The sequence below is a fragment of the Notolepis coatsorum genome, assembly GCF_963971535.1.
Source record: "Notolepis coatsorum genome assembly, chromosome: 12".
In the NCBI taxonomy this organism is placed as follows: domain Eukaryota; kingdom Metazoa; phylum Chordata; class Actinopteri; order Aulopiformes; family Paralepididae; genus Notolepis; species Notolepis coatsorum.
In genome coordinates this window covers 124,419,341-124,435,316 of record NC_140176.1, presented here as the reverse complement: position 1 = coordinate 124,435,316, position 15,976 = coordinate 124,419,341, and the positions used below count along the sequence as shown (strand labels likewise).

The 15,976-nt window shown below is 46.6% G+C and overlaps 1 protein-coding gene across 1 annotated transcript in view; it reads right to left on the bottom strand.

Moving 5' to 3' along the window:
• cdipt (CDP-diacylglycerol--inositol 3-phosphatidyltransferase (phosphatidylinositol synthase)) overlaps positions 1-15,976 on the bottom strand; it is a gene marked incomplete at its 3' end in the record, with an annotated part of 66,729 nt that overhangs the window by 24,154 nt on the left and 26,599 nt on the right. The window contains exon 3 of the mRNA XM_084326195.1: positions 2,479-2,632. Coding sequence (XP_084182321.1) covers positions 2,479-2,632 — 154 coding nt within the window. The remainder of the gene's footprint in view (positions 1-2,478; positions 2,633-15,976) is intronic.

The following is a 15,976-nucleotide window of genomic DNA, read 5'->3' as shown; positions in this document are numbered from 1 at the left end:
GTGCTACTGCTAGCCTGATGGTACACTGTAGTTGGCTCTGGTAGTGCTACTGCTAGCCTGATGGTACACTGTAGTTGGCTCTGGTAGTGCTACTGCTAGCCTAATGGTACACTGTAGTTGGCTCTGGTAGTGCTACTGCTAGCCTGATGGTACACTGTAGTTGGCGCTGGTAGTGCTACTGCTAGCCTGATGGTACACTGTAGTTGGCTCTGGTAGTGCTACTGCTAGCCTGATGGTACACTGTAGTTGGCGCTGGTAGTGCTACTGCTAGCCTGATGGTACACTGTAGTTGGCTCTGGTAGTGCTACTGCTAGCCTGATGGTACACTGTAGTTGGCTCTGGTAGTGCTACTGCTAGCCTGATGGCCTGATGGTACACTGTAGTTGGTAGGGGTGCAACGGTACATGTATTTCGTACCGAACCGTTTCAGTATGGGACCTTCAGTTCAGTACACACTGTGTACCGAACGAATACAACTAATACGTTACTTTTTTTGTGTGCAGAACTTAAAGGTGACATGCATTATAATAAATGTCTTTTTTCAGTGTCCAGCATTGTATTATAGTAATAGGAGTTAGTATCAATGTGTTTGTGTCTCTAAATACCATATTGGCGGATTGCCGTCATTCAGGTCATTCATTTCCTGGTCCATTTTAATCAGGTCGTTCTGATTTGACGCGCATGGTGACGTCACGTGGCGCTCGGGGAGCGGATAGTGATCCGATTGGCTCTGTGGTTGGAGCCAATGCCCGCCCACAATCTACCTGGGCAGCCCTCAACATACAGCAGGCAGACCTACCTGGGCAGCCCTCAACATACAGCAGGCAGACCTACCTGGGCAGCCCTCAACATACAGCAGGCAGACCTACCTGGGCAGCCCTCAACACACAGCAGGCAGACCTACCTGGGCAGCCCTCAACATACAGCAGGCAGACCTACCTGGGCAGCCCTCAACACACAGCAGGCAGACCTACCTGGGCAGCCCTCAACATACAGCAGGCAGACCTACCTGGGCAGCCCTCAACATACAGCAGGCAGACCTACCTGGGCAGCCCTCAACATACAGCAGGCAGACCTACCTGGGCAGCCCTCAACATACAGCAGGCAGACCTACCTGGGCAGCCCTCAACACACAGCAGGCAGACCTACCTGGGCAGCCCTCAACATACAGCAGGCAGACCTACCTGGGCAGCCCTCAACACACAGCAGGCAGACCTACCTGGGCAGCCCTCAACATACAGCAGGCAGACCTACCTGGGCAGCCCTCAACATACAGCAGGCAGACCTACCTGGGCAGCCCTCAACATACAGCAGGCAGACCTACCTGGGCAGCCCTCAACACACAGCAGGCAGACCTACCTGGGCAGCCCTCAACATACAGCAGGCAGACCTACCTGGGCAGCCCTCAACATACAGCAGGCAGACCTACCTGGGCAGCCCTCAACATACAGCAGGCAGACCTACCTGGGCAGCCCTCAACATACAGCAGGCAGACCTACCTGGGCAGCCCTCAACATACAGCAGGCAGACCTACCTGGGCAGCCCTCAACATACAGCAGGCAGACCTACCTGGGCAGCCCTCAACATACAGCAGGCAGACCTACCTGGGCAGCCCTCAACATACAGCAGGCAGACCTACCTGGGCAGCCCTCAACACACAGCAGGCAGACAGCAGGAAAGAAGTGCAGTAACTTGCCTGCCGTCCACGATGAGCAAAACACGCAGGACATGTGCTGTTCCTGGCTGTAAAGCTCCTAATACGTCTTTGCACACTTTTCCAGAGGATGTCGTGCTTCGCCAGCAATGGACCAAGTTAATTTTTTGGATTTTTGCAAAGACGAGGGACAATATGCTTCCGTGATTTCCTGGCTGTTGCTAAAGAAGAAGGGACCTAGCCTGTAAGTCTTTGAGACCGAAAGAAAGCATCGAATCAGTAAGTACATACAGTACGTCATAATTAGTTAATTAGCAGTAGGACCTCGCTTATGTAGAATAGCGGATGTGGGTGTGGCCACGCGGATGGGTGTGTACATGTGAAGAAAATTATTCAGTATTAGATTGATAAGGGATAGGGTTCCACTAGAGTGCAGAGCGCTCGCTATACTCATATAACTATGGTTATAGGATAACCGTATGTTTCATAGGATATCCAGATATTCTGGTTACCTGTGGCTGACTGGTTTCATAGCAGGATATCCAGATGTTCTGGTTACCTGTGACTGACTGGTTTCATAGCAGGATATCCAGATGTTCTGGTTACCTGTGACTGACTGGTTTCATAGCAGGATATCCAGATGTTCTGGTTACCTGTGGCTGACTGGTTTCATAGCAGGATATCCAGATGTTCTGGTTACCTGTGGAGGTGCAGCCAGTGGCTGACTGGTTTCATAGCAGGATATCCAGATGTTCTGGTTACCTGTGGAGGTGCAGCCAGTGGCTGACTGGTTTCATAGCAGGATATCCAGATGTTCTGGTTACCTGTGGAGGTGCAGCCAGTGGCTGGAGATGTCCAGGATCATGCTGAGCTGGAACAGGAAGGTGTAGGAGGGGTAGAGCAGCGCCAGGTTCACCAGGAGACACATGGTGGCGCAGCGGTCCGTCAACATGTCCAGCATGGCGCCGAACTTGGTCGCTGGATGAGAGAAGAGGACGGAGGAGACACAGAGTCAGAGAGAAGAGGACGGAGGAGACACAGAGTCAGAGAGAAGAGGACGGAGGAGACAGAGTCAGAGAGAAGAGGACGGAGGAGACACAGAGTCAGAGAGAAGAGGACGGAGGAGACACAGAGTCAGAGAGAAGAGGACGGAGGAGACACAGAGTCAGAGAGAAGAGGACGGAGGAGACACAGAGTCAGAGAGAAGAGGACGGAGGAGACACAGAGTCAGAGAGAAGAGGACGGAGGAGACACAGAGTCAGAGAGAAGAGGACGGAGGAGACACAGAGTCAGAGAGAAGAGGACGGAGGAGACACAGAGTCAGAGAGAAGAGGACGGAGGAGACACAGAGTCAGAGAGAAGAGGACGGAGGAGACACAGAGTCAGAGAGAAGAGGACGGAGGAGACACAGAGTCAGAGAGAAGAGGACGGAGGAGACACAGAGTCAGAGAGAAGAGGACGGAGGAGACACAGAGTCAGAGAGAAGAGGACGGAGGAGACACAGAGTCAGAGAGAAGAGGACGGAGGAGACACAGAGTCAGAGAGAAGAGGACGGAGGAGACACAGAGTCAGAGAGAAGAGGACGGAGGAGACACAGAGTCAGAGAGAAGAGGACGGAGGAGACACAGAGTCAGAGAGAAGAGGACGGAGGAGACACAGAGTCAGAGAGAAGAGGACGGAGGAGACACAGAGTCAGAGAGAAGAGGACGGAGGAGACACAGAGTCAGAGAGAAGAGGACGGAGGAGACACAGAGTCAGAGAGAAGAGGACGGAGGAGACACAGAGTCAGAGAGACAATAGGATATTCAGAAGGTCTTAAAAGAAAATGCTACCATTATGGGAAATGCTCTTACCGTCTTCTCCAGAGTCAGACAAGAAGATAGATACCAATTTCCTCTTCGTGCTTTTCGGCTCTCCGGCTACAAGCTTAGCTTAGCACAAATGAATGGAAGCAGATACAGTCGACTAGCCTAAAACTCTGGGAGAGGTTTCTTTGGCCAACAACTAGGCTAGCTGGTCCGTATGTAGTTACCCCCCCCCCCCCCCCCCCCACCTACCCAACCTCCTCCAATGTACATTTTCTTCCCCCTCAAATGTATATACTCTCTTTTTAGAAATATTTTGTACTCAAACAGTACTGTATATTTGTAGATCTGGTATGTCATAAATGTCTGGATGCAACAGTTCTGTCTACCTGTGTCATGTCATGTATGTCATTTATGAATTTAATTGAAAATGGGGGATCCTGATGTAAACAAGACGAAAGTCTTTCTCAGGTCTGCATCCCCTTAACAATTGTGTGTATTGAGCCGTACTGTATTGTACCCATTCTGCAATCTGTTAATAAAGTTTTCAATCAATCAATCGTATCAGCTTATATTAATGTGTGCTAAGCTAGGCTAGCTTGCAGACTAATAGCTTTCTACTGAACGCACAGAGAGGAAATGGATATCCGTCGTCTTGTCTGACAGTAAGCACATTTACCATAATGTTGGCGTGTTCCTTATATACTATACACATTAGGGGTGTAACGGTACGCGAATACGTACTGTACCGCCTCAATGTGGTCCTCCGGTACAGTACGCGCTGTGCACCGAACGATTGCAACGGTACGGAACCTTATTTTGCGGAACTTAAATCCCCCCGGCCCTAATATAACGTGCACAACTAACCGGATGTTGTTTGTTCATCCCACGCAGCTGGTATGACTTGCTGGCTGAAATACGGACGAGAGGGAACTAGGTAGCGGGGCTCATGTGCTTAAACCCTGTGTTTTCGACAACGGAGTATGGTCGCAGATCTGCTGCTATAAAAACACCTATGGCGTTAGTTATTGCTTTGGCCTGGTCTGAATTAATAGCGAGATGCTGCTTGAATGCCACAGGGAGCTGGGTTTGCACTAGGGTCCGTTTCGTCCTTGTACCAGTGATATTCACATTCGGGTGATGCCGTTTCAAATGCGTGATAAAGTTCGCAATAAAGTTGAACAATGCCGGCACGTAGCCCCTTTCGTGACTGTGAAGTAAATTATGGCCAATTCGTTTTATATTGTTTAATACAGTTAAATAAATAAATAGATAAATGAAAAGCAATTTTTTGTTTTGTATTCCCCCCCCCCCCCCCCCCCTGTACCAAAAATCATACCGAACCGTGACTTCAAAACCGAGGTACGTACCGAACCGTGGATTTTGTGTACCGTTACACCCCTGATACACATACATACTGTATGCGTGTGTGTATAATGCATACATTCACATTCAGCACCTCCTCTATGAGTGTATATTAAATCAGTACGTTCACCACCTCCTCTATATTAAATCATATGAATCAGTTAATGTGCATAATCCCCGACCAGACAAGCAGTGGGGCAGAGCTGCGAGAGCAATAAGCACAAGTGTCAGCGTGGGTGGGCTGGTCATAATAATAATAATAATAATAATAGATTGGATTTTAAGAGAGAAGCGCCTTTCTCAGACTCAAGGACACTGTACAAGGAAAGGATGGAAAATATAAATTTTGATAAAAAAAATTAAGAAAAATACAAATAAAGAAAACTATGAATATCTGTGTATAGTAACAACAGGAAGAAACAAATAAGATAAAAGAGATAAAAAAGGAAGCAAGGTGCTGTCCAATTGGATGAAGTGGTTGAAATTAACAAACAAAACAAACAACAAAACAAAACAACGGAATCTGTGGCTTATAAGAGTCAGGGGTGGGCTACTTGGGAGCGGGGCCGTGTTGCGTGAAGGCAAGTGTGAACAGGTGGGTTTTTAGCTTGGTTTTGAAGAGGTTGATGGTGTCAGAGCCTCGGATGAGGGGGGAGAGGTAGTTCCACAGCCTGGGGGCTGCTGCAGCGAAAGCTCGATCTCCCAGTGTGGAACGCCTGGTGCAGGGGATGGTGAGGAGGTCGGAGTTGGAGGAGCGGGAGCCTCGTGCTGGAGTGTAGGGATGGAGTATATAGGGCTGGTGTATCCCCTGGGGACGTGGAGGCGTTACACAGCTTGGAGAAGGAGACGATCAATGTGATCAAAAAGCTAAAACAAAAGGCCGGCTGTCACAAAACAGTCACATCTAGAGACCTCAAAACCTACTCTAGAGAGGCCTTTAACCTTGAACTGGAGAGCATGGACTGGTCAGATGAGCTCAGTGGTACACAGGTTGAAGAAACATGGCTTGGTTTCAAAAGCAAATTTTCAACAATACTTAACAACATGGCCCCCCTAAGAACCACCAGGGTAAAAAATCGTGCTGAGCCATGGATGCACACTGAAATACTGACCGCTATGAAAAAGTTTCATAAAAGTCAGTCAAAGCTTACCAAAAGCTTGAGCAGTGAACTCCAAGCCCACGTGACTGAACTCAAACTGCAAAGAAACAGACTAAGAAAAGACGTTAACTCCATGATCAAAACTGCAAAAAATTATTTCACCAATGACAAAACTGAGGAAAGCCAAAATAAACCCTGTGAACTTTGGAAATTACGCAATAATCAACTAGGCTGCAGTAAAAAACTTAAAACCAGATTTTCAAACATAAACATAAAGACGGACAACACGCTCATCACAGACAAGCTGGATGTGGCCAATTACTTACCAAATTACTACCCTCCCACTCAGGGCATTTTGGGGTAGAACACATAGTAGCATACTACAAAAACCTAGGGGTCCGCAAAGACGACTTCAAATTGGAAATGGTAACAACAGCTGAGGTACTCAAAAAACTGAGCGCCCTCCAACCGAACAAGGCCACTGGCCATGACAATATCCCCTCCTAATTCCTCAGAGACTCAGCAGCCGCCATCACCCCAGTCATCACACACATAATAAACCTCTCCATAAAACAGGGACACGTACCCAAGGACTTCAAAATTGCGAGAGTGACCCCCTGCACAAAAAGGGCAGCAAATTAGACGCAGGCAACTACCGCCCTGTTTCTATTCTTACCTCCATCTCGAAAGTCATGGAAAAAATTGTCTACGAACAGGTCGAAAAGTACCTAGCGGAAAAATATCTAATCTACGAATTCCAATCTGGCTTCAGAACATCCCACTCCACTGACACATGCCTTCTCTATTTGAACGATCACATCAAACAAGAGGTGGACGCGGGCAAATACTGCGGCATGGTCATGCTGGACCTAAAAAAGGCCTTCGACACTGTCAATCACTCCATTCTGATTGACAAGCTAAAAGCAATTGGTTTTGATTAGGGATGCACGATAATTTTATCGGGATGACATCATAATTGCTGATATCGGCCCGATAATTATCAACCCGATATCAGCAATTATGACGTCATCCCGATAAAATTATCGATAGCTCCGATAAAAAAAATTAGATTTTTTTTATTTTAAATTTTTTTATGTCAACGTTCACACGCACAATATATGCTTACTTAGGATTTGACTTGATTCAACAACAAAGCAGTCGGGGCAATAGCAAGCCGAAAACGGTCGAAAATGTGGTTATTTGAAGTTAGGATTTTTTTTCACAACTGAAGTAGGTAGATTACATTTTTAGAGACGGTACCGAAAAAAGGTATCGTTGGGTACCGGTATCGATTCACAGGTACCGGTACCGTATCGGTTCAGATGTGAACGTACCCATCCCTACTGACAAAGCACAATACCTGTTGGTTTTTAGTTTGCCCATTGTTCAGGGAAACACATTAACCCATTCTCTGCCGGGCATTGTACCCATCATTGTACCCTATCTGCTAGCGCTATAAGTCTATGGAGACTAACGGCTAACGGCTACAAGATGGCTACAAGATGGCGCCGCTACGTCCGGCCGCCTGTCTGTGCGCTCCGTCGAGACTGTGCTTACTTTTGCTAATATTTATAGTTTTAAGAGTTTTGTCTGTACCAACAGTAGGTGCATTTAATGTGTATGACCGTCAGTCACTTATAGACATCGGATTACGGGAAATTTACCGACTAGATTACTCCCTGGATCAGCTTTCTGAACCGCAGCAATGGCCTGTTGAGATCCTGAGAACACCAGGACCAGGTGTTGACCCCAGGAACAAAGGAACCATCAGGCGGAGAGGGAAGAGAGCTGGGATCCGTAACAGACTGAGAACCAGACGACACCGAACGCCACTACCCAGTATATTGCTAGCCAATGTACAATCGATTGACAATAAATTAGACGACATCCGAGCAAGGATTAAATTCCAGAGAGACGTTAGAGATTGTAATGTTCTCTGCTTCATTGAAACGTGGCTGTCGCCAGAAACCCCGGACCACGCCATCCAACCGGCCGATCACTTCTTCATCCACCGCAAGGATAGAACAGCTGAATCCGGCAAACAGCGCAGAGGTGGGATCGCCTTCATGGTGAACAACAATTGGAGCGATCCAGCCAACGTGAAGGAATTATCGAACCACTGCTGCCCCAATCTGGAATATATAACAATCAAGTGTCGTCCTTTCTTCCTTCCGAGAGAGTTAACGGCGATCATCCTTGTAGGAGTGTACATTCCACCGCAAGCCAGCGATAGTGTCGCTCTCTCCAGACTTCACGATGAGGTAAACAAACTCCAAGCCGCGAACGTTAACGCCGCCATTGTAGTAGTGGGTGATTTCAATAGCGCCAATCTGAGAAAGGTTTTGCCTGACTTCTATCAGCATGTGACTTGTAACACCAGAGGCGGTAACATTTTAGATCACTGTTACTCGCAATTCAAGGGTGGATACAAGGCTCATTCTGCTAGTGGCTTTGGGAAGTCTGATCATGCGGCCATTTTTCTTTCTCCAAAGTACAAACAAAGAATCAAGAGCACACCTGTAGTCTCGCGAGAGGTGCAGAGAGATGGCGCCGCACCGAACGGCTGCCTGTCTGTGCGCTCCGTCGAGACTGTGTTTACTTTTGTTAATATTTATAGTTTTTAGAGTTTTGTTCGTACCAACTGTTGGTGCATTTAATGTATATGACCGTCAGTCACTCATAGACATTGGATTACGGGAAACTTACCAACTGGATTACTCACTGGACCAGCTTTCCGAACCGCATCAATGGCCTGAAGAAATTCTCCGGAGATTAGGACCAGATCCTTTGTTCCTAGATCCCAGGAAAAGAGGACCCAGACGACGAGGAAAGAGGGCTGGGATCCGTAACAGGCTGAGATCCAGACGCCACCGTACACCACTGCCCAGTATATTGCTAGCCAATGTACAATCAATTGACAATAAACTGGATGACATCCGAGCAAGGATTCAATATCAAAGAGACGTTAGGGACTGCAACGTCCTCTGCTTCACCGAAACATGGCTCACACCGGAGGTTCCAGACCACGCGATTCAACCGGCAGATCACTTCTTTATCCATCGCAAGGATCGGACATCAGCAGAGTCCGGTAAACAACGTGGAGGAGGTATTGCCTTCATGTTTAACAAAAATTGGAGCGATCCAACTAACGTGAAGGAATTATCCAACCACTGCTCCCCAGAACTGGAATATATAACCATCAAGTGTCGTCCTTTCTTCCTCCCGAGGGAGTTAACGGCGATCGTCCTGATCGGAGTGTATATTCCACCGCAAGCCAGCAACAAGGTTGCGCTCTCCAGACTCCACGACGAGGTAAATAGAATACAAGTGGCGAATGTTAACGCCGCCATTTTAGTGCTGGGAGATTTCAATAGCGCCAATCTGAGAAAGGTATTGCCTGACTTCTATCAGCATGTGACTTGCAACACCAGAGGCGGTAACATCCTAGATCACTGTTACACGCAATTTAAAGGTGGCTACAAGGCTCATTCTGATAGTGGCTTTGGTAAATCAGATCACGCGTCCATCTTTCTTTCACCAAAGTACAAACAGAGAATTAAAAGTACTCCTGTAGTCTCGCGAGAGGTGCAGAAATGGGATTTGACGTCAGAGGAGACGCTCCGGTCAGTGTTTCACTACACAGACTGGAATGTGTTCCGCGACACAGATAACATTAATGTCTACACGGAAACAGTGCTGGACTATGTTTGTACTAGGGTGAAAGAAACAATCCCCACTACCAAAATGAAAGTTTACCCAAATCAAAAACCCTGGGTAGACAAATCCGTCCGTGAAGCTCTGAGAGAGCGCACCAAAGCATACAACGACGGCCTAGTGGCAGGCAACATGAATGACCACAAGGTGGCGCGATACAACGTAAGGAGGACAGTGTCAGAGGCCAAACGGCGCTACAGGGATAAAATTGAACTCCAGTTTGAACAAGCTGACTCTAGAGCTATGTGGCAGGGGCTCAAAACGATGACAGACTACAAAGGCGCCTCCCTCAAACTGAACAGTGACATCTCCTTAGCAAATGACCTCAATACCTTCTATGCGAGGTTTGATGCTGGTAATAACAACACCAGCTCACAAGCCTCGGCAATGGGGGGGGGGGGGTCGGCTGCTGATGGAGGCGCAGTGTTCAGGGTAACAGAGCATGAGGTGAGGCGGACCTTTAAAAAAGTGAATATCAGGAAGGCAGCAGGTCCGGACGGCATCCCCGGCCGCGTCCTAAAAGTCTGTGCCGACCAACTGGCCCCAGTATTCACTGGCATATTTAACCTGTCCTTAGAACAGGCTGTCATCCCCACCTGCCTGAAGAAGTCCACTATTATCCCTGTACCCAAAAAATCCAAGCCTGCTTGCCTCAACGACTACCGCCCTGTAGCTCTCACCTCCATAGCCATGAAGTGCTTTGAGAAGCTAGTAAAGGGCTACATCTGCTCCTCCCTCCCCATCAACATGGACCCCCTGCAATTTGCATACCGCCCCAACAGGTCCACGGAGGACGCCATAGCCCATGTGCTGCACACAGCAGCATCACACCTGGACAAGAGGCAGGGGAACTATGTGAGAATGCTATTCATCGACTACAGCTCGGCATTCAATACCATAGTCCCCTCCATACTCATAGCCAAGCTCAGGGACCTGGGCTTGGGCTATGACCTCTGCCAGTGGGTCTTGGACTTCCTGACTGGCAGACCCCAGGTGGTGAGAGCAGGCAACTGCACCTCCTCATCCATCACCCTCAACATAGGGGCCCCCCAGGGCTGTGTTCTGAGTCCCCTCCTCTACTCCCTGTACACACACGACTGTGTGGCTCAGCGGAGTAGCAATACAATCATCAAATTTGCTGACGACACAGTGGTGGTGGGCCTGATCTCTGCCAACGACGAGAGGGCCTACCTGGAAGAGGTCAAGGTCCTGGCGGGATGGTGCCAGGAAAACAGCCTCTCCCTGAACGTCAGCAAAACAAAGGAGATGATTGTGGACTTCAGGAGGTCGGGGGTCAAGGACTACAGCCCCCTCAGCATCGACGGGGCACCGGTTGAGAGAGTCAACAGCTTTAAGTACCTCGGAGCCTACATATCCGAGGACTTGACATGGACCACACACATTGACAGTGTTGTGAAGAAGGCACGACAACGCCTCTACTTCCTCAGGCGCCTAAGGAAGTTCCAAGTCAGCCAGAAGATCCTTAAGAACTTCTACTCATGTACAATAGAGAGCATCTTGACCGGCAACATCACCTCCTGGTTTGGGAATAGCACTGCACAAGACCGAAGCAGACTACAAAGAGTGACACGTTCAGCCGAACGCACAATTGGAGGGGACTCCCCACCCTCCAGAACATTTACTACAAGCGTTGCAAGGGCAAGGCTAAGAGAATCATTAAAGACTCCAGTCACCCGAACAACTGCCTCTTTGAACTGCTGCGGTCAGGCAAGCGATACCGGAGTCTCAAGGCGAGCACAGAAAGACTCAGAAGAAGCTTCTATCCCCAGGCCATCAGGCTGCTAAACGAACAATGAATGAACACTACACAACAACAACCACCAAACGCACATAGCACACACATCCACACGCACACACTCACTTTAAACAAACACACTGTAGCACCCACTCCACACACTTTATAGCACACACCCACTTTAAACAAACACACTGTAGCACCCACTCCCCACACTTTATATTTATGGATGAAGGATTGCACTACAACTCGGACACCTTACTGTAAATTGTACCTAAAATTGTACCTCATCCCATTTCTGCTTTGCACTAGATAGTACTGTACATTAGTACACTGCATAGTATTGTGTATTGTATATTATATGGTAACTCAGAACATTGTACATATGTCTATACCGAACACTGTGACCTCATTTTTCTTCTTCTAAATTCATGCTATATTATGTTATTATGTTATTTGATACTATCTTGTCTAGCACAGTCTCTGGAGCGTAACAGTAAGAAGCATTTTGTATGAAAGTATTCTGTACTTCTGTATGACAACTATTAAAGAACTTGAACTTGAAATGGGATGTGGAGTCGGGGGGGACGCTCCAGGCTGCGTTTGAGTGCACAGACTGGAGCGTGTTCCGCGACACAGATAACATTAATGTCTACACGGAGACAGTGCTGGACTATGTTCGTACTTTGGTGGAAGAAACAATCCCCACTACCACAATTAGAGTTTACCCAAATCAAAAACCCTGGGTAGACAAATCCGTCCGTGAAGCTCTGAAAGCGCACACCAAAGCATACAACGACGGCCTGGTGGCAGGCAACATGAATGACCACAAGGTGGCGCGATACAACGTAAGGAGGACAGTGACAGAGGCTAAACGGCGCTACAGGGATAAAATTTAACTCCAGTTTGAACAGGCTGACTCCAGAGCTATGTGGCAGGGGCTCAAAACGATGACAGACTACAAAGGCACCTCCCTCAAACTGAACAGTGACATCTCCTTAGCAAATGACCTCAATACCTTCTATGCGAGATTTGATGCTGGTAATAACAACACCAGCCCACAAGCCACGGCAATGGGGGGGGGGGGTCTGCTGCTGATGGAGACTCAGTGTTCAGGGTAACAGAGCATGAGGTGAGGCGGACCTTTAAAAAAGTGACCTCCTCCAATGTACAGTTTCAATGTCAAATGTATATACTCTCTTTTCTGGACTCTTTTCGTATCACAAACAGTACTGTATTTGCAAATCTGGTATGTCATAAATGTATAGATGTAGCAGTACTGTCTATCTGCTGAACAATGAACACTACACAACAACAACCACCAAACGCACATAGCACACACATCCACACGCACACACTCACTTTAAACAAACACACTGTAGCACCCACTCCACACACTTTATAGCACACACCCACTTTAAACAAACACACTGTAGCACCCACTCCCCACACTTTATATTTATTGATGAAGGATTGCACTACAACTCGTACACCTTACTGTAAATTGTACCTAAATTGTACCTCATCCCATTTCTGCTTTGCACTATATAGTACTGTACATTAGTACACTGCATAGTATTGTATATTATATGGTAACTCAGTTACGTCTATTCTGCATCGAACATTGTACATATGTCTATACTGAACACTGGGACCTAATTTTCTACTTCTAATTTACATGCTATACTACGTTATTTGATACTATCTTGTCTAGCACAGTCTCTGGAGCGTAACAGTAAGAAGCATTTTGTATGAAAGTATTCTGTACTTCTGTATGACAACTATTAAAGAAACATGAAACTTGAAAACTTGAGATGTTCACCTTCTTTGCAGGGCTATAACTTTTTAAATTGTATTGCTAAATTGACATTACTATGGCCCATTCAACATCAATTATCTATCGTTCAGGATGTAGGAACGTTTTACTTTTTCATTCACACATTCATACTAAAATACCGTCTAGAGTATAAATATGTTTTTATCGTTTTCTGCAGTATTTCATAGAACGTGAGATATAGGCATAAATGCATATATTAGATGATCAAATGCAGTTTGATACCGATCAACGTTATATTAAAAATGTCAACTGTACATGGTCCTAAACGTCATGACTGGTCATCTGCGGGTGAACGGAGGGGGGGGGGGGGTCGTTGTTAAATGATTTATGTAGTATGGGTGATATATTGATCAGAGCAGTTTGTATCGAAAATGGTAAAAAAAAAACGCTGAAACTCACCCCAGTCTCCTCGTAGCGTTGGGCGATGAGAGTGGAGCAAACAGATCCCAATTATGGGATGTTGATCGATGCGATCCATTTCCGGTTTGTATATTACTAATACACGTCCAAATCATGTTGATTATTGAGTTATGGCAAAGATCCATATCGACGGTGTCTGTATTGAGCCCCGGGACGATAAGCGAGTGGCCGGACAAAAATAGGGGACGGACCGAGCACTTCCGGCACTTCCGGTTTGGCAACTCGCCGATCGGCCACCAGGTGGCGGTATTGAAGCGTTGCAGAGTTGTGATGGCTCAGACAGCATCACCCAAGACTCTGTGGGTGAAATATGAATACCATGACAAATGAAATATTGCTCTCAAAAACGCCTTACGGAGTTATTGGCAGACAACGCATGGCGGAGAAACCCGCCTTAACACGTGATTGGCGGAGAATGGGTTAATGACATTGACGGATTGTGAATTTTGTGATTGACTAAAATTATATTTATTTGGACAAATAAATATAGTCACTTTATTTGAAGAGTCAAAACTGTTCTCTTGGCTTTGTTTTGTTCATAGTAGTAACGCTCATGTCATGATAAATCTGGTTAGGTCAACACTACAGGAATATACATAAAGAAATTATAATACAATAAATATATATATATCGGTTATCGGTATCGACCTTGAGGAGCAGAAAGTTATCGGTATCGATATCAAAAAATCTATATCGTGCTCCCCTAGTTTTGATAGTCTATCAGTGAGCTGGATGCAATCCTACCTGGAGGGGAGAGAACAGATGGTGGAGGTAAACGGTACCCTATCCTAGGGCTGGGCGATATAACGATAAATATCGCAATATATTTAGTTTGCTTTCTAATTTAAAATACAGTTTGAAACCGTCTGTACACAGTAGGCTATGTGTGCTAGCAGAGCTAGACTCCAGTCACGAGTCACGGTGCACATGTGCAGTGGTTTGTCCACCAAAAAAGCGCCAAAAGATCGAAAATAAACTAGCAGAGCCAGAACTGTTCAACTCCCCTGGAGCCACAGCCAGCAGAGAAGCCGGTTTACTTTCGCTTTCAAACCAGCTGCAGCCTGAGAACTGGTGTGAGGGGATGTAACACTAAAGATGGCGGCAACGACAAAGAATTGCTGCAAAATAAACATACATCTGTTGTTTAAAAAAAGTTTTAAATTATTACATTTTTTTATACTTATAACAATTTCGATAATTATCGATAGAGAAATATGATAACATTATCATATTGTTATCGCGATATGATTTTTTGCCATATCGCCCAGCCCTACCCTATCCCCCCCCTCCCAGTGACCTGTGGTGTTCCACAAGGAAGCATACTAGGACCGCTACTGACAAGAACAAGTTACAGGTTGAAAAAACACTCAGCTCTGAACTCGGCAAAATCTGCACCTGGCTCGCTGATAACAAACTATCATTACACCTGGGTAAAACAGAGTCCATTCTCTTCGGTTCAAATAACAAACTCAGCAAGATCGACGGCTTCTCAGTTACAGTGGGTGACAATATTGTCACAAGGAAAGATGAAATTACCTACCTGGGTTCCATCCTAGAGGCAAATCTTTCCTGTGACAAAATGGCATCCAATGTAATAAAAAAAAGCCAACCAACGAACTAGATTCTTGTACCGGATCTCCTCTCTGGTAAACAAGAATACCCTGAAGACTCTGGCAGGAGCTCTCATTCAAGGGTACTACGACTATGCTTGCACCTCATGGTACCAAAGCACCTCAAAGGCGCTAAAAACAAGATTACAAACATCACAAAACAAACTGGTCAGACTACTGCTTGACCTTACTCCTAGAACCCACCTCACCCCTGCCCACTTTGCCAACCTAGGGTGGCTTAGAGTAGACGACAGAGTACAGCAACTTGCAATGGGCCTGGTCTACAAGATACACTACACGACTAAGGTACCCATGTACATGTCGAAATACTTCCCAAAGGTCAGTGAATACCACGACCACAACACCAGAGGGAGTTCCACAAATCATGTTAAACCCAGATTCGGCTCAAACAAGGGACTAAACACGTTTCGCAATTATGCCACATCAATGTGGAACGCCCTACCCAAAGCTGTAAAGGAATGTGAATCACTAACTACCCACTTTCAAAAACCCTCTCAAAGAGCACCTACGGGAGACTGCAATTCGAAACTGGCCCCAGTAAATGTCCTAACCCAACCCCCTCCAATGTACAGTAAATGTCCCCACCCAATAATACACGAGACCCTCTTCTTGGGACCAAGTAAGGTTGTCGATAATCCAACGTACAGTTACCCACCCAACCACCTCCAATGTACAGTTCCCCCCCCCCCACCAC